A 24,339-nucleotide genomic window follows, 5' to 3' on the forward strand; every position below is an offset into this window, starting at 1 on the left:
GTCATTAATACCATGGATAACATGAAACAATTTGACACTGCCTTTAGCACTGTCACTTTAAAACGATTCCTTTATTCAAATGAAAGCATAAAATAGGAATTGCCTTTGCTCTTTTGTTCTTTTTCTTTGGCTTTACCTACACGTAATGTATAATTCTTTTGGATTACCACATGTTCGTTCTCACCTAATGAGAGCACATCTATTCTAATATATAAGATCATTACATTGGAGAATCTATAACAAAAACTAGTGAAACATGAAACACGTGAGCCATATGATACTCTCTTCTATTGATGGGTTTACTCTTTTTTTGAGGGGACTATCATAAGCTACCCATATGATACGCTCACGAGACAGTCATTTTACATAAGGCATATTATGCCCTTCCATTATTTTGTTATTCACTATGTCAGCTCATCTCAAAGGAGTGTCTTGGACGACTAGTTATATTATATATAGGCTTCGCATAGCCACCAATGAAGACGGAATCGAATTAATAGTAAAAAAGAGGAAGAAGAGATAGATGATAAGTATAGTAGTCGATATGGTGTTAGGGAAGATAAACGAGTATATCTTTAAAGAAGTCACACTCTTCTTGAATATCGGTGATAAGATAGAGGTGTCTAGGAGTATACTAAAATTATTACTATCCTTTCTCGTGGACATAGATCAAAAACCTAAATATCATTATAGTAAATTAGTAACGACTCCAATTTCTCACGCCATCACCACTTAAATTAATTGGACATGTATTGTATCAATACATGCATTTTATATTTCTTCCTATCTTGTTTCTGCAACTAATAAATATATATGTATATATGTATATATATTCTTCTCTATCTTGGATTGCCCATAAAAAGCTTGTTGTGATTTTCCTCGTAGTTCTTAGGATCACATCAAAATCAAAATTGACATTAGTTATTTAGTGGATTAGTTATTTAAAAAAAATCAAAATGAATCAATTTAATCGATTATCTTTTGGATGACTCGCATGAACCGATGGGGTTAAATAAAACCAATTCGATTTTGTAATATAATTTATATTACTTAAATTGACATTTTGAATTCTTTTTCTCTCTCTCATTCAGCTTCGAGGAGTGTCGAAGGCGACCACCGATTCCCCAAATCTATCTATACATAAAAAGAGTTTAGCCACCGTTGAATGCTTGCTCATAAAATAACTCAACTTATCTTATTTTTCTTGTCACTGCGCTATTGTTGGTGGAAGAGAGCCAGTTAGCACCTTTGAATCACACCAGCACGCACTAGAAATTGCATAGGAAGAGCCTTTTGCTCTGATGCTAGGTGGACCTGAGCGCACTTAATTCATCTCTCGCGTTAAGAACCCTCAACATAAATTTTAGATCAATTCTGTTTCTGTAATTTTTTTCTATTAAAAGATTAATAAGTTGCAAATGAATACACATTAATTCTTACGAATTATATGCTGATATTTTAAAATATAATTTGTAAGAATTATCATGCCTTTATTTTCGACTCAAGTTACGATTGGTTATATACTTATTTTGCAAGATATAATTGAAAGCAATCCATTTTGACAAACCAAATAGATCCAATTATGCATCAATGTACTTTATTCACTAATTTTTGTGCTCCTACTTAACATTTGAAAAAAAATCAGGGTCACTGTTTGAGAAAAAACTAAAATAAATGGTAGTAATTAAAGAATATAAAAAATATAAATGTATTATAGAGAATTACCCCTTCTTGAAAGACTGCCAGTATATTTTGTCAAACATTATTTGTTTTAAAACCAATTGAATCCATGGAGATTAGAGAGGTTAACTAAAAAACAATGGAGGAAGACATACTTTCTTTTTTTTGGAGAATTTTGAGCTTGATTTGAAACATGCATATGTCAATATCTTCTTTTCATTGCTCTAAATTTTCCATATGCTAAGGAAAAGTTATTGCTATAATAATTATGGGTTTGAGAACACATTTGAAATGTGCGTTGTTGTTGAGAGTCAATACATATTTCAAATATGAATTAGTATTTAATAATTTTTAAAATTATATTTGATCTGGATGCTATATTTAAAATACTCAAATAATATTAGCATTTATAGGATGTTAATATAATTTTTTTAATTATCATATAATTATTAGGATCAGGGATCGACACTAACAGGCGGGTGAATTAGTGTAGCAGATAAAAATAACCCCTCTTCTCCTTTAAACAAGCTTAGGAGATAACCCTTACAAGCACCCACTCTACTTTCTAAATAGAATTCTAATACTACTTAGACTTGGAGGAGGGAATTCACTTATGATCCCAACAACATTTTCTCTCTTTTAATCTCTTTGTGCTTGTATTCTTTAACTAGAGATGAGAGGGGTATTTATAGACTTTAAGTTTATTTAAACTTGGAACCTAAAAACATCTCATCTCGGGTTCCCCGGGCACGGGCAGTACCACCGCCCAATGTCAGTCTGACACTAATACTGCCCTAGGCGATACCACCACCCAATCTGGTGGTATAACCACTGGGGGGGGGGAGTGTCGGGCGATACCACCACCCAAATTAGTGGTACCACCACTTTGACACCTTGTCAGGGGCAGTACAATCGCCTAGACTAGCAGTACCACTGTCTGATAGTCTCGAAGATTGTGTCATAACGGTGAGACTCCTTAGAGTACTGTTTGGGCCTCTTATTGAGTCCAACATAGTTTTTACATGGGCCTAGTTGGCCCTTAATTGTGTTGGCCCAAATCCAAGCAAAATTACGTGCTAACTACGAAATCCTAAGACATTTGCTAAGCTAAACAAGTCCCTATATCTATTCTTCCGGTGAGCTTCCGATGATCTTCCGGCGAACTTCTGACGATCACTAGGCAATGTTCCGGCGGGCTCCTGGCAAGCTCTTGGACTTCATGACGATCTTCTTGGCGAGTTTCGATGAGCTTCTCTAGCAAGCTCCGAGACTTCTCGGCTAGTTCCTCTAGAACTTCTGATGAATGTCCAAACTTCCGACGAACTCTCGAACTCCCAACGTGATCTCAATCTTGACTCCGGGACTTCATTTTGCTTCATGCCTTACTATCGTAGTTAATCCTACACATATAAAAATATACTTCGATCCAGACAATTAATACTAAGCATTAATCAAGTTGTCTGATATGTCATTGGTCCCTCGACACTTCTTTCGATTCTTCGGCGCATCGTCCTCTCTTACGGCCTATTGTCCAATCGGCCAGTTGACTCCGCAACTCCGATATCCTTGGCACAGTATCCACTCTTCTTGGCCTGATGCTCGAATCTACGGCCCAAAGCCTTTTGTCGATACGTCGATCGATCCACTGGCCCGACATCCAATATTCTAACATGTTATTCTCCGGCACAACATGATTTTTCCTACTTTAATTGTCTCATCCTGATCGAAGCATCTTGCATCGCTCAAAACACAGATTAAAACATAAACATATATCGATTGGTTTCATCATCAAAATCCGAGATTCAACAATAATGTTATTTAAAATCATAAGATTACCACTATATAGTAGAAATTGTAATCATCTTGTGCTTGATTTTGTTTGCAAGAGGCATCATCACCACCATCATGTGATGATCGTCGTCACTGGGATGCAATCTCGTATGTCCATTTCCAAAATGAAAATTCAATGAGATGTTTGTTCCTTTTATATTAATATTAATATAAATAACAAGTAGGATAGCTCAGTTAGAAAACTGTCAGACTGAATATTAATATAAATATCAATCACGTGTTCGATCCACGCTATTATATTTTCTTTAAACGAATATTCCCGCACAAAATATAAAACTTTTTCTAAACGAGCTCTATTTGGTTTGTGAGAATGCATTTATTTCGGTCACATTAGGCAAAATAAGTATGTAAATAATCACTTTGAAATATGTGACAAATGTAACTTGTTTGCTATTATATATATATATATATATATATATATATATATATATATATATATATATATATATATATATATTTCATTATATCAAAATAAGGGTCTATGATTATGTGCGGAGAAATTAGGTGCCAATTCTTAAGTTTAATTAAAATATATGTTAGGTGCAATGCCATTGATCAAATATTTATATTAACTAAAACATATCATATTTTTAATTAAAATATCCGATTGGTTAGTGCATTATTGTAAAAGTGAAAAAAGTTCGAATCTATTAATATAACGGTGATTTTTTTATTAAGAAAATAGGAGACATCATAATAAATAGCTGTCAATGGGTTTATACAACCCCTTAAGCTCGTTTTCGTTTTTAATATGTAACGTTTCATTAAAATGAAAAGGAAATATGATAACAAATAACTGTCATTAATTCCATGGATAACATGAAACAATTTGATACTGCCTTCAGCACTGTCACACTTTAAGGCGATTCCTATGTAATGCAATGGACAAATGAAAGCATAAAATACGATTTGCCTTTGCTCTTTTGTTCTTTTTTCTTTGGCTTTACCTGCACGTAATGTATAATTCTTTTGGATTACTATATGTTCGTTCTCACTTAATAGAGAGCACATCTAATCTAATATATTAGATCATTACATTGGAGAATATGTAACAAAAACTTATGGAACATGAACATGACACGCGAGGCATATGATACGTTCTTCTATTGATAGGTTTACGTTTTCTAGAAGGGACTATCATACGCTATGCATATGATGCGTTCACGAGGTAGTCGTTTTACATAAGGCATATCATGTCCTTTCATTAATTTTTTATTTGTTATATCTGCTCATCTCAAGGAGTGTCTTGGACGACTTATTACACATTATATATAGGTTTCGCAGGCAAAATCGAAGAGAAAGCTAAAAAGAGAAAGAAGAGATAAATGATAAGTGTGGCAGTCGATATGGTGTTAGGGAAGATGAATGAGTATATCTTTAGAGAAGTCACACTCTTCTTGAATATAAGTGATGAGAAATTAGGCGCAATAAAATATATCGCATGCTAATTCTTAAGTTTAATTAAATTTTATGTTAGGTGCAATGCCCCATTGATCAAATATTTATATTAACTAAAACATATCATATTTTTTATTAAAATATCCGATTGGTTAGTGCATTATTGTATAAGTGAAAAGAGTTCGAATCTATTCATATAACTCTGATTTTTTTATAAAAAAACAGGAGACATCATAATAAATAGCTGTCATTAATTCCATGGATAACATGAAACAATTTGACACTGCCCTTAGCACTGTCACACTTCAAAGCGATCCCTTTGTAATGCAATGGACAAATGAAAGCATAAAATATGAATTGCCTTTGCTCTTTTGTTCTTTTTCTTTGGCTTTACCTACACCTAATGTATAATTCTTTTGGATTACCACATGTTCGTTCTCACATAATGAAAGCACATCTAATCTAATATATAAGATCATTACAACGGAGAATCTGTAACAAAAACTAGTTGAACATGAACATGGCACGGAAGGCATGTGATACGTGCTTCTATTGATGGGATTATGCTTTCAAGAAGGAGTATCTCAAGCTACGCATATGATAGGCTCAAGGCAGCAATTTTACGCAAAGCACATGATGCCTTTCCATCATCACTTTATTCGCTATGTAGCTGATTTGTTGCATTATATATAGGCTTCACATAGCCACCAATGAAGGTGGAATCAGAAAGAGAAAGAAAGAGGAAAAAAAAAAATAGATGGCGGGTCTGGTAGTTGATATGGTGTTAGGAAAAATGAGCGAGCATGCCTTTAAAGAAGTTACACTCATCTTGAATGTAGGCGATAAGGTAGAGGTGTTTATGAGTGCACTAAGATTGTTATTATCCTTTCTGGAGGACGTGGATCAAAAACCTAAATATCAATATAATAAATTGGTACAAGAGTGGGTAAACCTAATTCAATATCTGGCCTATAGCATAGAGGATGTGGTGGATGAATATACGTTGCGAGTGGATCGATTAAGGCAAAAACGTAGCCTCAAATGCATTGGTTACCTCCCAACCCGAATTCTTGCTCGTTATCAGCTTACGAAGAGCTTACAACGCATCAATAGGAATCTTCAAGAGATGTCCAATTTTGCATCCGAGCTTGACATCCAAGGTATTCCAACCTCGTCTTTGTCTCCCATCAAGGACACAAATCTTACTCTTAGGTAAGTGTTCTCTTTGTTACTTAAAAATTATACTTTTCATCTTTTTTATCATTAATTTTTTTTATATACTTTTGTAACAAATGCTTGTGCATGACTCTATTTGAAATCATCATTAATAAGATAAAAGAAGTATATAACAAAATTATCAACTTTTTAATACGTGTCGTCAATCAATATATATCATGATATAATAATTAAATATTTTAAATAAAAATAATGGTATTAATAATAGTAACATTAATATCCTTATCAAAGGTCATTTTTCATCCCCCTGTTTTAGCAAAAGAATATATGTATTGAATGTATAACACAATATAAAATGATCTTTAGCCATGATTGTCCAAGAATAAGCCTTTGGATGAACACATCAGAACTTCGATACACTCGAAAGTAATTAGTATCTTTAAATCTATGCCTTTTGAAACTTGAATCGATGCCTATAGCTTGATTAATAGTGATACGCATATATTATATGGGACTCCAATTCATTATAAAAATAAAATGCTTTATTCTTAGTGTTTTATCATTCATGCTTTTACTCATCATGATATAAAATAAGTTTGATAATCTCCTTGTTTATGATGAGTAAAAATGATTTTATTTGCCCATCAACTATTAAGCAATTTCGTATTACTCATAACAATTGTCTTGTGATGATTTATATAATTCTCAATATCGACGTCTACTAAAACCATGTGGGTGACTTTTTCTTAATACAGATCACATATAAGATAATAGTTAATTTTTGGTGTGCCATCTCTATTAGTAAGAAGATGATATATGTGTCAATGTATTAGCTACCAAACTTCCTGTATTGGCACCCTTTGATAACTTGAAAACCCCTTTGATTTTAGTGATTCATAAAAGAATCGTCGTTCTGTTTTGTTTCTCCCGAAACCGGTCTTCTAAATATCTTGTAAAGTGTCGATATAATTTCAATTTCTTTCTTCACTTATGATAACAACACTCTCTATAAGTACAGAGATGATGTAGCAGATGAAGTGTTTGGCTTTGACCACGATATCCAAGTCATCACGGATCAGCTATGTGATCTCCATGTAACACGACGTGCCGTCATTTCCATCGTCGGCATGGGTGGTTCGGGCAAAACCACACTTGCCAACAAAGTCTACAATAGCCAAGCCGTCAAAGATCATTTTCAGTGTCGGGCATGGATAGTTGTGTCACAATCGTATACGGCTAGAGACCTCTTGACCAATATCATGAAGCAAACTATGGATCTAGAGAACAATCGAATTTGGGAAATGGATGAAGAAAAGATCAAGAACAAGATCAAGAAGCATTTAAAACGAACAAGGTTTCTGGTGGTGATGGATGATATCTGGAAGGTTTCAGATTGGGAAACAATCAAGACAGCCTTTCCCGAAGAATACACAGCATCTCGAGTACTGCTCACCACCCGTAAAATGGATGTTGCCGAAACTGCAGACCCGGACAGCCCTCCACACCATCTCAAACTTCTCGAGTCGGAGGAAAGTTGGACTTTGTTCTGCAAAAATGCATTTTCTAATGCATGTTGCCCACCTCATTTGCAGCATTTTCAGGATAAAATCATCCAAAAATGTGGCGGATTACCTCTGGCGATCGTGGTTTTAGCCGGGCTGCTACGGAGGAAGCATGAAGCTCACGAGTGGAGCGAAACCTTGGAACGTATTTCTCATGCACCTAACAAAACCGATGATCAAACTCACAAAATATTAGCTCTCAGTTACAATGATCTACCTCATCATCTCAAGTCTTGCTTTCTTTATTTTGCTGCATTCCCCGAAGACGACGACATCGACGCTGATAGGTTGATGCGTTTATGGATTGCCGAGGGTTTCGTAGGATCAGACCTGGAGGGTCGAACAATGGAGGACCTGGCAGAGATGTATTTGATAGAGCTTATCAGTCGGTGCATGATACAGGTGGGAAGGAGGAATTTGATTAGGGGTGTGGGATCTGTTCGAATCCATGATTTACTGCTAGACTTGGCTCGTTATGAAGCTAGAAAACTCAATTTTTGCATATCCATTTGGGACAAAGGCGATTCAACTGATGTACGACGTCTTAGTATCACAGATGATGTAGGCGTGCTTCTATATACATCACTCGGTTTATCTATCCCTAAACTACGGTCGCTTCTTTTCCACCTTACATATGATGTCGATACGCCAAGCAAATCTATGATTCGTGGATTCAAGTTTCTCAGGGTGTTGGACCTCCTGCGTGTTTATATTGAAAGCTTACCAAGTGAGATCGGAGACTTGATCCTATTGAGGTACTTAGCCCTGTCATTGTCACATGTAAAGGAATTGCCTTCATCTATTGGAAATCTTTGCCATCTACAGACCTTTATCTTAGTCGGTGACGAATTTACGATACCAGATTCGTTTTGGAAGATCCAAACACTAAGACATTTCATGGTTGATTCACCGATTGAGCCAAAAGCAGGATGCTGCCTGAAAGATATGCATACAATGTGGGAAGTTCAAAGTGGGGAATGGGTAGGGGATGGTAGCTTGGAGAGAATGAGAAACCTTCGACGCTTGGGCTTGTACAAAATATCGAGCTCTGATTCCAAAGGTCTGGACAATGCTCTCGGGAGATTAAACCGACTTGTTTGGTTGGAAATGAGGGGAGAAGCGTTGCCAGCAAATATACTGTGTTCATCTAATCACCCTCACCTTCGATACTTAGATTTGAGGGGACCATTGGAGAGGCTTCATACGGACAACATCCACCACGACGCTCCATTTCTTCCTAACTTGGCAAGCCTTAATCTTGCTATGACAAGGTTGGAGAGTGATGATGTTTCTTCCATACTCGCAACACTGCCTAACCTCGAACGTCTTACTTTAAAAGATGAAGCAGTCGTGGGGAGCGTTTTGGTGTTTCCCAAGGGTGGCTGTGGCTTCCCCCGGCTGCAATATTTGTCTCTTGGGACATTGCAAGACTTGGAGGAGTGGCGGGTGGAAGAGGGGGCGATGCCTTGCCTCAGAGAATTACGTCTTTGGGACTGCGACAACTTGAGAATGCTTCCGGAGGGACTGCGAGGACTCACCCAACTGAAGCTATTTAAACTGATTGGAATGCCAGTAATCAAGAGAAGGATCGAGAAGGATGATGGGGAGGATTATTACAAGATCCAGCACGTGCCTTCCATTAAAATAAAGGACTAACCGAGTCGATTAGACACGTTGGTCCTACACAGCAATTATGTTCGTTTCCACCACAGCAATTATGTTCATTCCCACCGCAGTGGCGACTTCAATTTCTCACGCCGCCAACACTTATATGTTAATTAGACATGTATTGTATGAAGACGGACATGTTATATTTCTTTCTATTTCTGTATATATACATATGTATATACCTCTCAATATTGAAATGAAAATAAAACTTACTACTAAGTTGATAGAGAAAATATTCATCTCTTAATTGTCAAGGCGAGTGTTGAGTATTCTTCCTACATTTGGACAGAATCGTTGTGTCTTTTGCGCTGTACAACATGAATTTGTCGAGCATTTCTTCGATTGTTCTCTCACAACTAATTTTTAGACATATGTCTTTACTCATTTGGGTATAAAATTTAATTTATTTGGTTAGATGAATTTTAACTCGAGAAAAGATTTTCGACTACTACTGTTATTATTTATACATTTGTTATTGTCGACACTCTTTGAATCTTTAGAGTGATGTGATCTTTAATGGTATCGAATGGTGATTTCTTTATAAAATATTTATATTTTGAGTATTTCCTAAATAATATTCTTTCTTTTATTTTTTTCAAATAGTTTCAAAAATCTAACATACTAAAAAAAAAATTGTCACCAAAGTTTTTCGCTCATTTTTTTTTATCAATTTTTAATTATCATAATGTTTTTCAATAGAGTTTATGGTATTTTTTTATAGTGTTTACAGTGTTCTATTGAGATACATACTATAAAGGTTATTAGAAAAATACTGTAAGTGATATCACATTGTATCTCTTTAATTATCATTGCCCATGGGCCATTACACTACTATATTTTTAAGCTTATAATTAGTTTAACTGAGGATACAAGTTTATTTTGATCATTGATAGTATTTTTTATTAGGTCCTATAATATTTTTATTATGGTGGCCAAAGCACTATAATAGGCCACAAGTATTATAATAGGCCAAATCACTATAATATACAAAAAAAATTAAAGGATAGTTTGGATATATTTTTAAATTAGAGGTGCTGCTTGAAAGATGAGCAATATATTTTGTTGAACAATATTTATTTTTGAACTGATTAAATCCAAGATGGGGGTTGGAGGTGTTAACGAGGAAGACAGACATTCTTCCTGCTTGGAGAGCTTGATGGTTCTAAATATATAGATGTTAATGTCTTCTTTTCTTAACTATAAATTTCTCATCTACTTGGGGAAGTTGGAGACTTTTGAGCTTGATTGGAAACATGCTAGTGTTCATATCTTCCTTTCTTACCTATCAATTTATCATATGTTTAGGGAAGTTAATATTGTAATTAGGGTTTGGTACTATAAATAAGGTGTATTTGGGAACACATTTAAAATATAAATTGATGTTTGATAATTTTTTTTAAAAATCATATTTATTTTGAATGCTACATTGAAATTGTTTACTTGCTAATGCTCAAATTATATTCGCATCTACAGGATGCTAGCATAATTTAAATAAAAAAATTAAAATTATCCTATTATATTATCTAAAATCATAAAATTACCACTATATAATAGAAATTATAACCCTCATTTTCTCATCCCTTCTCTTTATTTTTGTGTTGTCCCTTTTCTCACAATTATTTATTTATTTTCGAAGATTATACAAAATATTTTATGAGATTAATACATTCATTTAATTAATTAATTAATTTATATACTTTTGAAAAATAATTAAAATATTAGAAGGAAAAATGTGTCACATAATATTCGTTAGACTTTTGAAATACAATATAATTTTATCAAACAACGCTTACATCATTACATATTTGAAATATAGTTTTCATCTATTATTTACCAAACACTCAAAGTATTCACCCTACTCGGATAGGATAGTAGTAGCCTCTTGAACTTGATATTTTGGTTTCCGCGGATGCTAATGGTTATTTTTCATTTTTGTTCAGTTTAATTTTATTTTGGAAAAAAAAAAAAAAAGGTTTTGGATCTCTCGGCTCAAACTTGGTTTAACATGAGTGAAGAAGCTGGAATGAATCGTTCTATATTTTATTTGTAGGAAGATATTTCAAACCATTCCTATAAGATAAGTAAAGGTTTGTGTGTGTGTGTGTGTACAAGGTGGTTAAAGTTGGTCATCTCAGTCTCAACTTCATATTAGTTCCAACTTGAAAGATAATGATGTGCATAAAGCATGGTTCGAAAAGCATGGGGTGTACATGTTAAGCTAGGCATATGATTCGCTTCATGATCGATGATTACATTTTATGCTGGGCATATCACCATTTTTTTTTTTTTATCAAAAGAAAATTCACAGTAACCAGATGTCAACTTATTCAAGGAGTGTCTTGGATGACTTGTTGCATTACATGTGAGCTTTATATAGCCACCAACGAAGGAGAAATATGAGAGAGTAAGAAAAAGTAAGAAGAGATAGATGGCGGACTTGGTGTTAGGAAAGTTGAGTGAGTACACCTTGAGAGAAGTCACACTCCTCTTGAACGTGGATGACGAGATAGAGGTGTCTAGGAGAACATTAAGATTGTTACTATCTTTTTCTCAAGGATGTGGATCAAAAACCTAGAGATCAGCATAGTGAATTGGTACAACAATGGGTAAACCAAATTCGAGGTTTGGCCTACGACATAGAGGATACGGTGGACGAGTATACATTACAGGTGGGTCGATCGAAGCAAAAACATACTCTCAAATAAATTGCTAATCTCCTAACCCGAATTCTTGCTCGCCATCGACTTACAAAGAGTTTACAGCGCATCAACAGGAATCTTCAAGAGACATCCAAGCATGCATCCGAGCTTGGCATCCAAGGCATTCCATCCTCATCCTTGTCCCCCATCAATGACACATATCTTACTCTCAGGTAAGCATTCTCTTCATTACATAAAAATTATACTCTTCATCTCTTTTGATCATTTTTTTCTATTTTATGTACCTTAGCCACAAATATTTCCGCATGACTATGCCTGAAATCATCATTAATAAGATAAAAATTATCCCCCAAAAAATAAAAGATTTGGATCAACATCTAAGCTAATCAATTTAACTAGTGATAAGAAAAATTATGAATAAAGAATATTGATCTATCTGATGAAATAGATTTATTTCAATTAAGGAGGCAAAAGAAGTAAATAATAAAACTATCGATAAATTATCAATTTTTTAATATGTGTCCTTTTATAGTATATATCATGATATAACAAATAGAAAATTTAAATGAAAATAATGGTATTAATAATAGTAACATTAATATCCTTATCAAAGGTTATTTTCATAAAAAAAATATATGTATTGAATATACAACATATCGGAACTTCTTGAAATGATACACTCAAAAGTAATTAGTATCTTTAAATCTATGCCTTTTGAAATGATACACTGAAAATCGATGCCTATAGCCTGATTAATAATGATACGCTTATAATATATACTGCACATTATCAATATGAAATGCTTCATCCTTAATGTTTATCATTCATGCTTTTACTCATCATGATCTAAAATAAGTTTGATAATCTCCTTGTCTTTGACGAGTAAAAATAATTTTATTTGCCCATTAACTATTATGTAACCCCATATTATACTCATAACAACAAGGACCAAATCAAATATCTTGCGATGACTTATGTAATTCTCAACATCGGCATCTACCAAAACCGTATGGGTGACTTTTTCTTAATACAGGTCACATGTAATATAACATTTAATTTTTGGTGTGCCATCTCCGTAGGAAAGCATCGTAATCCCAGATTTAAAGAATTAAAAATCAAGCAGATGATCTATCTATTGTCAATGTATTGGCTCCCAACTTCTTGTATTGGCACCATTTTGATAACTTGAAAACCCCTTTGATTTTAGTGATTCGTAAAAGAATTCTCGCTCAGTTTTGTTTCTCCCAAAACCGATCTTCTAATTATCTCATAACGTTTCTATATAATTTCAATTTCGTTCTTCACTTATGATAGCAACTCTGTCTATGCGTACAGATATGATGTAGCAGAGGATGTGGTTGGCTTTGACCACGATGTTCAAGTCATCACGGATCAGCTACGTGATGTCCATGTAACACGACGTGCCGTCATTTCCATCGTCGGTATGGGTGGTTCGGGCAAAACCACACTTGCCAACAAAGTCTACAATAGCCAAGCCGTCAAAGATCATTTTCGGTGTCGGGCATGGATAAATGTGTCACAATCGTATACAGCTAGAGAACTCTTGACCAATATCATGAAGCAAACTCTGAACATAGAGAACAATCAAATTAGGGAAATGGCTGAACGAGAGGTGAAAAACAAGATCAGGGAGCATTTAAAAGGGAACAAGGTATCTGGTGGTGATGGATGATATCCGGAAGGTATCAGATTGGGAAACAATCAATACAGCCTTTCCCGAAGAATTCACAGCATCTCGAGTACTGCTCACCACACGTAAAATGGATGTTGCCGAAACTGCAGACCCGGACAGCCCTCCGCACCATCCCAAACTTCTCGAGTGGGAGGAAAGTTGGAATTTGTTCAGCAAAAAAGCATTTTCTAATGCATGTTGCCCACCTCATTTGCAGCATCTTCAGGATAAAATCATCCAAAAATGTGGCGGACTACCTCTGGCGATCGTGGTTTTAGCCGGGTTGCTACGGAGGAAGCATGGAGCTTATGAGTGGAGCCAAACCTTGGAACGTATTTCTCATGCACCTAACAAAACCGATGATCAAACTCACAAAATATTAGCTCTCAGTTACAATGATCTACCTCAGCATCTCAAGTCTTGCTTTCTTTATTTTGCTGCATTCCCCGTGGACGACGACATCGACGCTGATAGGTTGATGCTTTTATGGATTGCCGAGGGTTTCGTACGATCAGACCTGGAGGGTCAAACAATGGAGGACCTGGCAGAGACGTATTTGATAGAGCTCATCAACAGGTGCATTATACAGGTGGGATGGAGGAGTGACATTGGGGTTGTGGGATCTGTTCGAATCCATGATCTACTGCTAGACGTGGCTCGTAACGAGGCTAGTGAACTCAACTTCTGCAGATCCATTAGCGATAAAGGCGATTCAACTGATCTACGACGTCTTAGTATCACAGATGATGAAGGCGTGCATCAATATACATCACTCGGTTTCTCTATCCCTAAACTACGGTCGCTTCTTTTCCTCCTTACATATGATGTCCATATGCCAAGCAAATCTATGATTCATGGATTCAAGTTTCTCAGGGTGTTGGACCTCCAGTTTGTATCCATTAGAAACTTACCAAGTGAGATCGGAGACTTGATCCTATTGAGGTACTTAAACCTGACATTTTCAAATGTAATGGAATTGCCTTCATCTATTGGAAATCTTTGCCATCTACAGACCTTTATCTTTTTGGGTAATAATTTGAGGATACCAAGTTCATTTTGGAAGATCCAAACACTAAGACATTTCAGAGTTGGCTCAGCAATTGAGCCAAGAGCAGGATGCTGCTTGAAAGATATGCACGAAATGCCGAATGTTCTAAGTGGGGAATGGGTAGGGAATGGTAGCTTGGAGAGAATGAGAAACCTTCGACGCTTGGGCTTGTACCAAATATCAAGCTCTGATTCCAAAGGTTTGGACAATGCTCTCGGGAGATTGAACCGACTTGTTTGGTTGGAAATGAGGGGAGAAGCGTTGCCAGCAAATATACTGTGTTCATCTAATCACCTTCGACACCTAGAATTGAGGGGACCATTGGAGAGGCTTCATATGGACAATATCCACCACGACGCTCCATTTCTTCCCAACTTGGCAAGCCTTAATCTTCAAGGGACAAGGTTGGAGAGTGATGATGTTTCTTCCATACTCGCAACACTGCCTAACCTCGAACGGCTTGCTTTCTTATGTGACGCAGTCGTGGGGAGCGTTTTGGTGTTTCCCAAGGGTGGCTTCCCCCGGCTGCAATATTTGTCTCTTGGGACATTACAAGACTTGGAGGAGTGGAGGGTGGAAGAGGGGGCGATGCCTTGCCTCAGAGAATTACGTCTTTGGTACTGCAACAAATTGCGAATGCTCCCGGAGGGACTGCGAGGACTCACCCAACTGGAGATATTGACACTGTATGGAATGCAAGTATTCCACAAAAGGATGCAGAAGGATATTGGGGATGATTATTACAAGATCCAGCACGTACCCTCCATTCAAATAGAGGCCTAACTGGTGAAACAAGAATGTTTTAATTCATGGAAAAGGAAACAATACCATTAGCCTCAGTGCCAACTGTGTTCATCAGACACGTTGGTCGTACACTGGAATTATGTCCATTCCCACCGAAGCAGCGACCCCAATTTCTCACGCCACCACCACTTAACTGTTAATTAGACAATGCATTGTATCAATACACACATTGTTATATTTCTTCCTATATTGTTTCTGCACCTAATAAATATGTATGTATGTTCCTCTCTATATTGGATCGTCTTGTTGTAGTTTCCTCGTAGTTATTAGAACCATATCCAATTGGATGATGGATTAGTTATTTAAAACAATCAAAATGAACCAATTTAATTGACTAGTTTTTTGGAAGCGGATTGTCGGGTGAGTCAGTAGGTCAATGCTGATGTCATCATTCTCCCTATCACTTACTATAACCGTTTTGACGAAGTGTAGTCTGAATTGAGGACTAAGCGGAAGACAATTTGATCACATATCGTTGTGATTTTTTGCTTCTAATGTTTTTCTCTTTCTTGGCAAGCTGCACAAGAAAGAGGAAGAGATCGATAGATGGCTTCTGCGGCGGTGGACATAGTGGTAGGGAAGCTAAGCGAGAAAGCATTCACGGCGTCGACGATGAGATGGAGCTGTTCGAGAGAACGCTGAGTTTGGGAGGTATCAGATTCGATGGCCATCCGAGCAGCCTGCTCTCGTCCATGTCCATATGATGCAGCCTGCAACAAGTGCAGTGTGTACACATTGATCGCTTACCAAAGGAGATCGGGGACTTAATCCTATTAAGGTACATAAACCTGAGGTATTCAAATGTAAGGGAATCGCCTTCGTCTATCGCCGATCTCTGCCATTTACAGACTCTTGACATAAATCACACACTCACACCGAAGGTACCCAATGCACTTTGGAGTATCCAATCTCTAAGACGTGTGCTACTCCCTGGAGACTTCATGATAGAGCCCAAAGCCGCATGCTGCTCGGAAGACATGCATACACTCGAGACAGTTGCGAGTGGGGATTGGGTACGGGATGGTAGTCTGGAGAAAATGAAAGATCTTCGACGCTTGGAGTTGATATTGAAGCCTTAGCCAGTGCTCTCGGGAAATTAGCTCGACTTGTTACCTTGAAATTATGGGGAGAAGCATTGCCAGCAACGTTACTGACTTCGACTCACCACCCTCACCTTCGATCCTTGCATGTGTACGGACCACTGGTGAGGTACCAAAGGATGCATCAAATGGACATGGACGGTAGCTGCTTCCTTCCCAATCTGACCCATCTTACATTGTCACGGACGATGCTGGGGAATGATGATGCCTTCTCCACACTCGCAACACTGCCTAATCTTGTACGTCTTGACTTGTCGGATGATGCATTCATGGAGGGCGTTCTGGAGTTATCCAAGGGCGGGTTCCCACGCCTTCGACTACTGTTATTTGATGCGCTGAGTAAATCAACAGAATGGAGGACTGCGAGGCTCTGCGGCTGTCGTAACATGAGAACGCTCCTCGAGGGACTGCGAGGACTGACCAAAGACCGACTTGTCATACTTGAAATGGATGTGATCAAAGGAAGGATTGAGAAGGACATTGGAGAGGATTATCACAAGATACAGCATGTTCATTGCATTGAAACAGATAGCGTCTAAGAAGTTGAGGACACGCAGATGGCACTCATCTCTATCCAGTTCGATGAAAAGATACCTCTATTTAGTAGTACTTCATGGTCAGATTTAAACGAGAAAAGACCTAAGTACAAGAAGCCACGAAATGCTTCTGAGAGTTGCAAATAAGCACCGGTCAATCTTTGGAAACTACACTTATTATTATATCACTTATGATAACTTTGTCATCTGACTTTGGGATATAAGTGTCTTAAGAGTCTTGTTAAAAACTATGTATTGTATCTCTTAGTTTTCACCGTCGACTACGATATATTTCTTTTTTTATGAGGCCCTACGTGTCAAAGGTTTTATATTTTTAGTGACGATAGCACTACATGCAAAAATATACAAAAATATATTCCTATATGTAATATAGTAAATTCAGTAGCAAGTGTCTAATTAGGTCGCATGAAAATGAAACTTGCATATCTACAACTATATTGTATAAGGTAACATGCATTTATATATAAACAAATCAGCTTATATTAATCATATTCATATATTAACCTTGATAGTGAGATATTGGGATCAAATTTCATCTTCATAGCTAATGTTGCTTACATTTTAGAATACTCTTGACATTATAAACAATTTTAAATTAGCCTAATATTTTAATTTAAGCAATCAAAAATTAAAAAAGAAGTATGGGAGATAGCTAATGTTGCTTGTTAAGTAACCCTACATGAAAAGGCTTTGAACAAAAAAAAAAGCGAACAGTGACACACATGAAAATGAAACTCTCATTCAAAAAACATAGAAATTCCAAGTTCTGAGGGTGAAAGAATGTAGCAATATAAGAACGTTTCTGTGACACACATTGATGGATACCTCCATGTGTATGGATCTCTGAGTTGTAGGGAGGTGTATGAAGCCCTTGAAAATCTATAAATGCATCAATTTCAATCGCATAATCCTTCATGAATACAATAAGATAAATGTATAAGATTTATGTGTAAGTAACAATCAACATGATTGCATCCATATCTATGTCTATTTTTTTCATAAATATTAGTAAACTTTCCACCACTATTTTATTGTATATATAAAATAAATATCATATATAAATATCAAGCGGGATAGTTCAATTGGGAGAGCGTCCCACTGCATGTTTGTTATTTTTTGTTTTATTAGTTGATATCCTTTCATCAAAGACTAATACTCTTTTTTTTGTTTTATTAGTTGCATTTGGTTATCTAATAGTTAAGCAAGGAGAGTAAGGAAGAGGAAGAGAGAATTTTGATTATAAATATATGATTATTTTTTATTTGATGCCTTTTCAAACCCTAAAACACTTTAGTTCAAACTCCACGTTCGCTTTGGCTTAGGTATCAAAGGGGTCAAATTAAAAAAACTTGATATTATTTTTCTCTTATAGATAATTTTGAAATCATTTAGTAGCACATTGGATGCTCAAGAGTTCCATTTCCAATTTCATTTCCACATCAATAAATTTTTTTCTAGTTTTACTTCTTGACACGTTGGTCGTTGCTTCTACATTAGACTTGATTGAGTCATTTCTCGCACCTCATTCAATGATCAACTTTGGAGATAATATCGTTCAATTAAGTTTTTATTTGCTGAAATTTTTTTTAAATATGGTGGGTATTGAAAAATAAAAAGGAGTTACAATAAGGATGAATAGAAGATATACTTGAAAATTAAAATTTTATATTAAATGAGTCTATTTTGGCTCAATATCATCTCTACTCCAAATTATGTGTATAAAGTATTATATGAGCTCTTTATTTATAGAAGAGGAAATTCAAGACCTTAACTCAAACTATGATAGGAACTCTCCAATCATAACTAAGACTCTTAAACCACAATTATATCTAACATAAAGTTTGATTTAATATTTTAACACTCTTAATTTTTTTTATCTTATATAAGCTTCTTAAATGAGGAAAGACCTATAATGGATACCTAAGTACGATAAACATGGAAGTAGAGATTTCTAAATAGGTCAATCTTTTTGGACTACACTTATTACTATATCACTTATGATAACTATGTCTCTTGTTAAGAACTATGTATTGTATCTCTTAGTTTTCATCGTAGACTATGATATATTTCTTTTTCGTTGAGACCCTACGTGTTAAAGGTTACATTAAATTTTGTAGCGATAGCACTACATGCACAAATATATAAAAATATATTCCTATATGTAATATAGTAAATTCAGTAGCAAATGTCTAATTAAGTCACATGAAAATGAAACTTGCATCTCTACAACTATTGTATAAGGTAACATGCATTTATATATAAACAAATCAGCTTATATTAATCATATTAACCTTGATAGTGAGATATTGAGATCAAATTTCATCTTCATAGCTAATGTTGCTTACATTTTAGAATACTCTCTGACATTATAAATAACTTTAAATTAGCTTAATATTTTATTTTAAGCAATCAAAATAAAAATCATAAGTATGGGAGATAGCTAATGTTGTAACCCTAAATGAAAAGGCTTTGAACCAAAAAAAAAAAAAAGCAAACAGTGACACATATGAAAATGAAACTCTCATTCAGAAAACATATAAATTCCAAGTCATGAGAATGAAAGAGTACAGCAATATAAGAATGTTTATATGACACACATTGATCAATACCTCCATGTGTATGGATCTCTAAATTGTATGAAGTCTTTGGAAATCTATAAATGCATCAATTTCAATCGCATAATCCTTTATGAACACAACAAAATAGATAAATGTATAATATTTATGTGTGTAAGTAACAATTGACATGATTACATTCATATCAATGTCTATTGTTTTCATAAATATTAGTAAACTTTCCACCACTATATTATTATATATAGTTTAAATATCGAAAATGCATATCAAGCGGGGATAGCTCAGTTGGGAGAGCGTCAGACTGAAGATCTGAAGGTCGCGTGTTCGATCCACGCTCACCGCATGTTTTTTATTTTTATATATTTTTTTTATTTCATAATATAAATATATTTTTAATTATATTTTTTATTTTGATTTTGACTTTACCGCACTTGATATCCTTTCATCAAAGACTAATACTCTCTTTTTTGTTTTATTAGTTGTATTTGCTCATCTAATAGTCAAGCATCTCATGCAATGATCAATTTTGGAGATAACATGGCAAGTTTTTATTTGTTGAATTATTTTAAATATGATGGATATTAAGAAATTATAGAGTTACAATACTAATGAATACAAGAGATACTTCAAAGTTAAAAGTTTATACTGAATTAGTCTATTTTATCTCTACGTCATCTCTACTCCAAATTATGTTATAAATTATTATATAAGCTCTTTATTTATAGAATGAGAAATTCAAGACCTTAACTCTGATAATAACTCCTATCTTAACTAAGACTCTTAAATTAAAATTATATCTAATATAAAGTTTGATTTAATATTTTAACACTATTAACTTTTCTTTTATCTTATATAAGCTTCTTAAGATAGTATCATGCCGTTCCCTTTATACTATATATATATATATATATATATATATATATATATATAGGTTTTGCATAGTCATAAACGTGAAAGGAATAATACAAGAAAGAGATGAATTACGATTAGAATCATTGATTTATAATCAAAGAAGCTAAGTGAGAATGCCTTCAGGAAGGTAACGCCTCGGAGGATGAGATGGATTCATGGAGGAATAAACTCATAAATCATACTTTAAATTTTTTTGCAACAATAATACAAAAATTTACACTTGGATGAAATTGAAAATATGCAATATGAATAAAAATTAAATAAAAAATTAGAAAAAAAATCTAGAAGTATGAAAACATCATTCTATTTGTAAAACTCGTGTAAATATCTAACAGAAAATCACCCAAGATACATGGAATGGTTTTTTCTATGAGTATAATTGTAAATAATTTGAATATATTTTGACAACAACAGCATGAACATTAGAAAGTCAAATGAATAAATAACTTCTTTCTCTCCTTTCTTCTTCTTCTTCTTCTCCTCCTCCATTTTTCTCATATTTTAATCCATTTTTTCTGAATTTTTCTTTTTCCATTGAGGTAAGGTTTTTCCCATAATTTTTTCCCCACCTTTCGTTTGTGCACCCAATTGCGTCAGCCCAACCTGATCGAGTCGTCTCCCACTTCTATGTGATTGATAGATTACAAGGATGGTAATCTAGTAAGTTCACAAATAAAAAAATATTAAAAAAAGAAAAGAAATGAAAACGAGTCCACCTTAGAGTTCATGAACATGCTCAATCATCCAAATCAAATGCATGCACATCGCCTTGGGTCAAACCTCCCCTCAAACCCCATTCATCCAAACCAAATGCGTGCACTCTGAGTGATGGGAGAGTGTCATATTGTCACGACCTTAGCTGGAATTGCCTAAGGCGTGAGGCACCCTTGCGGCCAAAGACGCGAACTTAGCTTGCGTTGCCTAAGTCGCGAGTCACCCTTGTGGCAAAGACGCGAACTTAGCTTGCGTTGCCTAAGTCGCGCTTCGCCCTTGCGATCTTGCTCCACAAGGATCATCCCACTTTGTAACCTCGCAGGTCCCGAAGGACCTGTAAAAGAGAAAGAAGTTAGTTCGAAAGAACGAGCAACAGACAAGTCCCGAAATCTCGCGAAAAGGGAAGCTTTACAAGCAATTCGATGAACACCCTGTGTGCACAAGAGAAAAGAGGGAGAGGGAGAAAAACAAGGCTTTCAAGGATGAACGAATAGCTGCAAGCCCACAAACAGCCACTCACCTGGTCCCGGGTGCAAAGACAAGTTCCCGTAAAGGTCACGTGCGAACTTGCGAAAGAGATCTCAACGCCCGGTATATAACCGAAGCCCCATCCAGCCCTGTGCCACCCGGGGGGTTCCTGGGGTCTGAGATGGCTGACATTTTGGTGAGCGGAGGCAGTTCTCCGCTCACCTCCCGCAGCACGCGAAAACGGAGCTGTTTTGGGTTATTTTGGGACTGTTTTGCTCGGTTCGGTGAGTGGTCGCTTTGCAACGCTGCAGCTTGTTCGAACTTACATATTTACAAGCAAAATGACCCAAAACCAAGAGAAAACATGCTGTCAAGCAGCTGTACATGCAGGTGTAAGCGACGAACGGTTCGTTGAACGGAGTTGTTGCGGGTGCGCGACGACCATTCGTGGCATTCTCCCCCACTTAAACTGTCGACGCCCTCGTCGACGCTTGTTGGTAGTTTTTGATTACTTCTTCTTCATGTCGCAGGGCGTCTTCAGGCTCCCAACTGGCTTCAGTTCGGGGAAGCTTTCGCCACTTCACCAAGTACTCTGTCTGCTCCGCTCCGTTGGGTAGCTTTATCTTGCGATCTGTCAGAATGGTTTCCACTCGCTTCTCGTAGGAGGCTATGATGGGAGGTAGCCAAGTTGGAACACTTCGGGAAGCATCTTACGGATCCAAATGGTAGGCTTTTAGGTTGTTGGCATGAAGAACGTTGTGAATTTTGAACCACGCTGGCAGCTGCAACTTGTAAGAGATATTGCCTACCCTGCTGATAATTGGGAACGGTCCTTCATACTTACGCACCAATCCTTTATGGACTCTGTTCCTGAAGAATTGGAGTGATGTTGGTTGGAGCTTTACCAACACCAAATCGCCAACTTTGAACTCTTGTGATCGCCTTCCCAAGTCTACCCACTTCTTCATCCGTTTTGCCGCCTTCTCCAAGTAAGCCCGCGCAATATCTGCATTTCGATGCCACTCCTTTGTGAAATGATAGGCTGATGGACTACTCCCAGTATACCCAATTGCCATAGTGTGCGGAGTTGACGGTTGTTGTCCTGTGATAATTTCAAAAGGGCTCTTGTTGGATGCAGAGCTCCACTACAAGTTGTAGGAGAATTGGGCGATGTCCAACAGCTTCACCCAATCTCGTTGATTGGCACTCACGTAGTGCCGGAGATACTGCTCCAAGAGCAAATTTATTCTTTCAGTTTGGCCATCCGTCTGAGGGTGAAGGCTTGTAGAGAAGTATAACTTTGACCCCAACAATTTGAATAGCTTGGTCCAAAATCGTCCCAGGAACCGAGTGTTTCGATCATTAATGATATTGTGTGGGACTCCCCAATACTTCACTACATCCTTCATCATCAGTCTGGCCGCCTCTTTAGCTGAACAGTGTAAGGGAGCAGCAATAAAAGTTGCATACTTTGAAAACCGATCGACCACCACGAGTATCGATCCAAGTCCCCCTACAGGTGGCAAGCTTGATATGAAGTCTAAGGAAATGCTCTCACACGACCTTTCTGGTATGGGCAACGACTCCAAAAGTCCCACCGGCTTCCGCTGCTCCACCTTGTCTTGTTGGCAAGTAAGGCATGTTCGAACATATTCCTCCACATCAATCCCCAGTAGAAGGCCCTCTCCACGAGAGCCAACGTTCTGTGAATGCCTAGGTGTCCAGCCCAAAGGCAATCGTGACACTCTTTTAAGAGTTCACGCTTTAAATTGTCCACTCGGGGAACATAGACCCTATTCCCTTTTGTGTAAACAAGTCCCTCCTGGACCCAAAATCGTCGTGCCTTGCCTTCTTTGATGAGCTACATCAGGATAACTGCCTGGGGATCACTATACAGTCCATCCTTGATTCGGGAAAGGAAGTTGGAGTGCAACTGACTTGCTTGGCCTCTGCCCTCCAATTGTGCAGCATTCATGCATTCCACCTTCCGACTCAGCGCATCGGCCACGACATTCGCCTTCCCAAGCTTGTACTCCATTGCCATATCAAATTCAGCTAGGAAGTCCTACCACCGTGCCTGCTTTGGGGAGAGCTTCTTCTGAGTTTGGAAATAGCTCAGGGCGATGTTGTCTGTCCTCAGCACAAATCGCGACCTGAGGTAGTGTTGCCAAACTCGTAGACAGTGGATCACTAGTGTCATCTCTTTCTCATGCACTGGATATCGCCTCTCGGTCTCGTTGAGTTTGTGGCTCTCGTAGGCCACCGGATGACCTTCCTGCATGAGTACTCCCCCAATAGCGAAGTCTAAAGCATCTGTATGGACTTCAAAGGGCTCTCCATAGTTTGGCAATCTAAGCACTGGTTCTTCTTCAGCAACTCCGTTAGTGGAGTTGCTCGCTTCGAATATCCCGCAATGAAGTGTCGATAGTAGTTGACGAAACCAAGGAAGGATCTCAACTCTGGCACCTTCTT

General features: G+C 36.7%; 2 protein-coding genes, 1 non-coding gene and 1 pseudogene across 3 annotated transcripts; all 4 read left to right on the top strand.

Annotated features, from left to right (window-relative positions):
• The first annotated feature begins 5,666 nt into the window (after positions 1-5,666).
• Positions 5,667-9,486, top strand: LOC103992951 (putative disease resistance RPP13-like protein 3). Its single transcript, XM_065159907.1, has 2 exons — positions 5,667-6,141; positions 7,124-9,486. The coding sequence occupies exons 1-2, from the start codon at positions 5,687-5,689 to the stop codon at positions 9,321-9,323; spliced, it is 2,655 nt and encodes an 884-aa protein (XP_065015979.1). The 5' UTR covers positions 5,667-5,686; the 3' UTR covers positions 9,324-9,486.
• Positions 9,487-11,763: 2,277 nt separating this feature from the next.
• On the top strand, positions 11,764-15,759 carry LOC135642931 (disease susceptibility protein LOV1-like; annotated as a pseudogene).
• A 1,069-nt stretch (positions 15,760-16,828) lies between these two features.
• On the top strand, positions 16,829-17,179 carry LOC135642932 (disease resistance RPP8-like protein 3). The gene has a single exon (XM_065159414.1). The coding sequence runs from the start codon at positions 16,829-16,831 to the stop codon at positions 17,177-17,179; it is 351 nt and encodes a 116-aa protein (XP_065015486.1).
• A 2,864-nt stretch (positions 17,180-20,043) lies between these two features.
• On the top strand, positions 20,044-20,116 carry TRNAF-GAA (transfer RNA phenylalanine (anticodon GAA)). The gene has a single exon. It is a non-coding gene; the product is annotated as a tRNA-Phe (tRNA).
• The last annotated feature ends 4,223 nt before the right edge of the window (positions 20,117-24,339 follow it).

The sequence above is a fragment of the Musa acuminata genome, chromosome BXJ3-7, assembly GCF_036884655.1.
Source record: "Musa acuminata AAA Group cultivar baxijiao chromosome BXJ3-7, Cavendish_Baxijiao_AAA, whole genome shotgun sequence".
NCBI lineage: Eukaryota > Viridiplantae > Streptophyta > Magnoliopsida > Zingiberales > Musaceae > Musa > Musa acuminata.

Bases quoted from the DNA above. Each gene is read 5' to 3' on its own strand.
- LOC103992951 (XM_065159907.1), top strand. From the start codon at position 5,687: ATGGCGGGTCTGGTAGTTGATATGGTGTTAGGAAAAATGAGCGAGCAT. The intron at 6,142-7,123 runs GTAAGTGTTCTC...CTATAAGTACAG, and splicing joins GACACAAATCTTACTCTTAG to AGATGATGTAGCAGATGAAG.
- LOC135642932 (XM_065159414.1), top strand. From the start codon at position 16,829: ATGCTGGGGAATGATGATGCCTTCTCCACACTCGCAACACTGCCTAAT.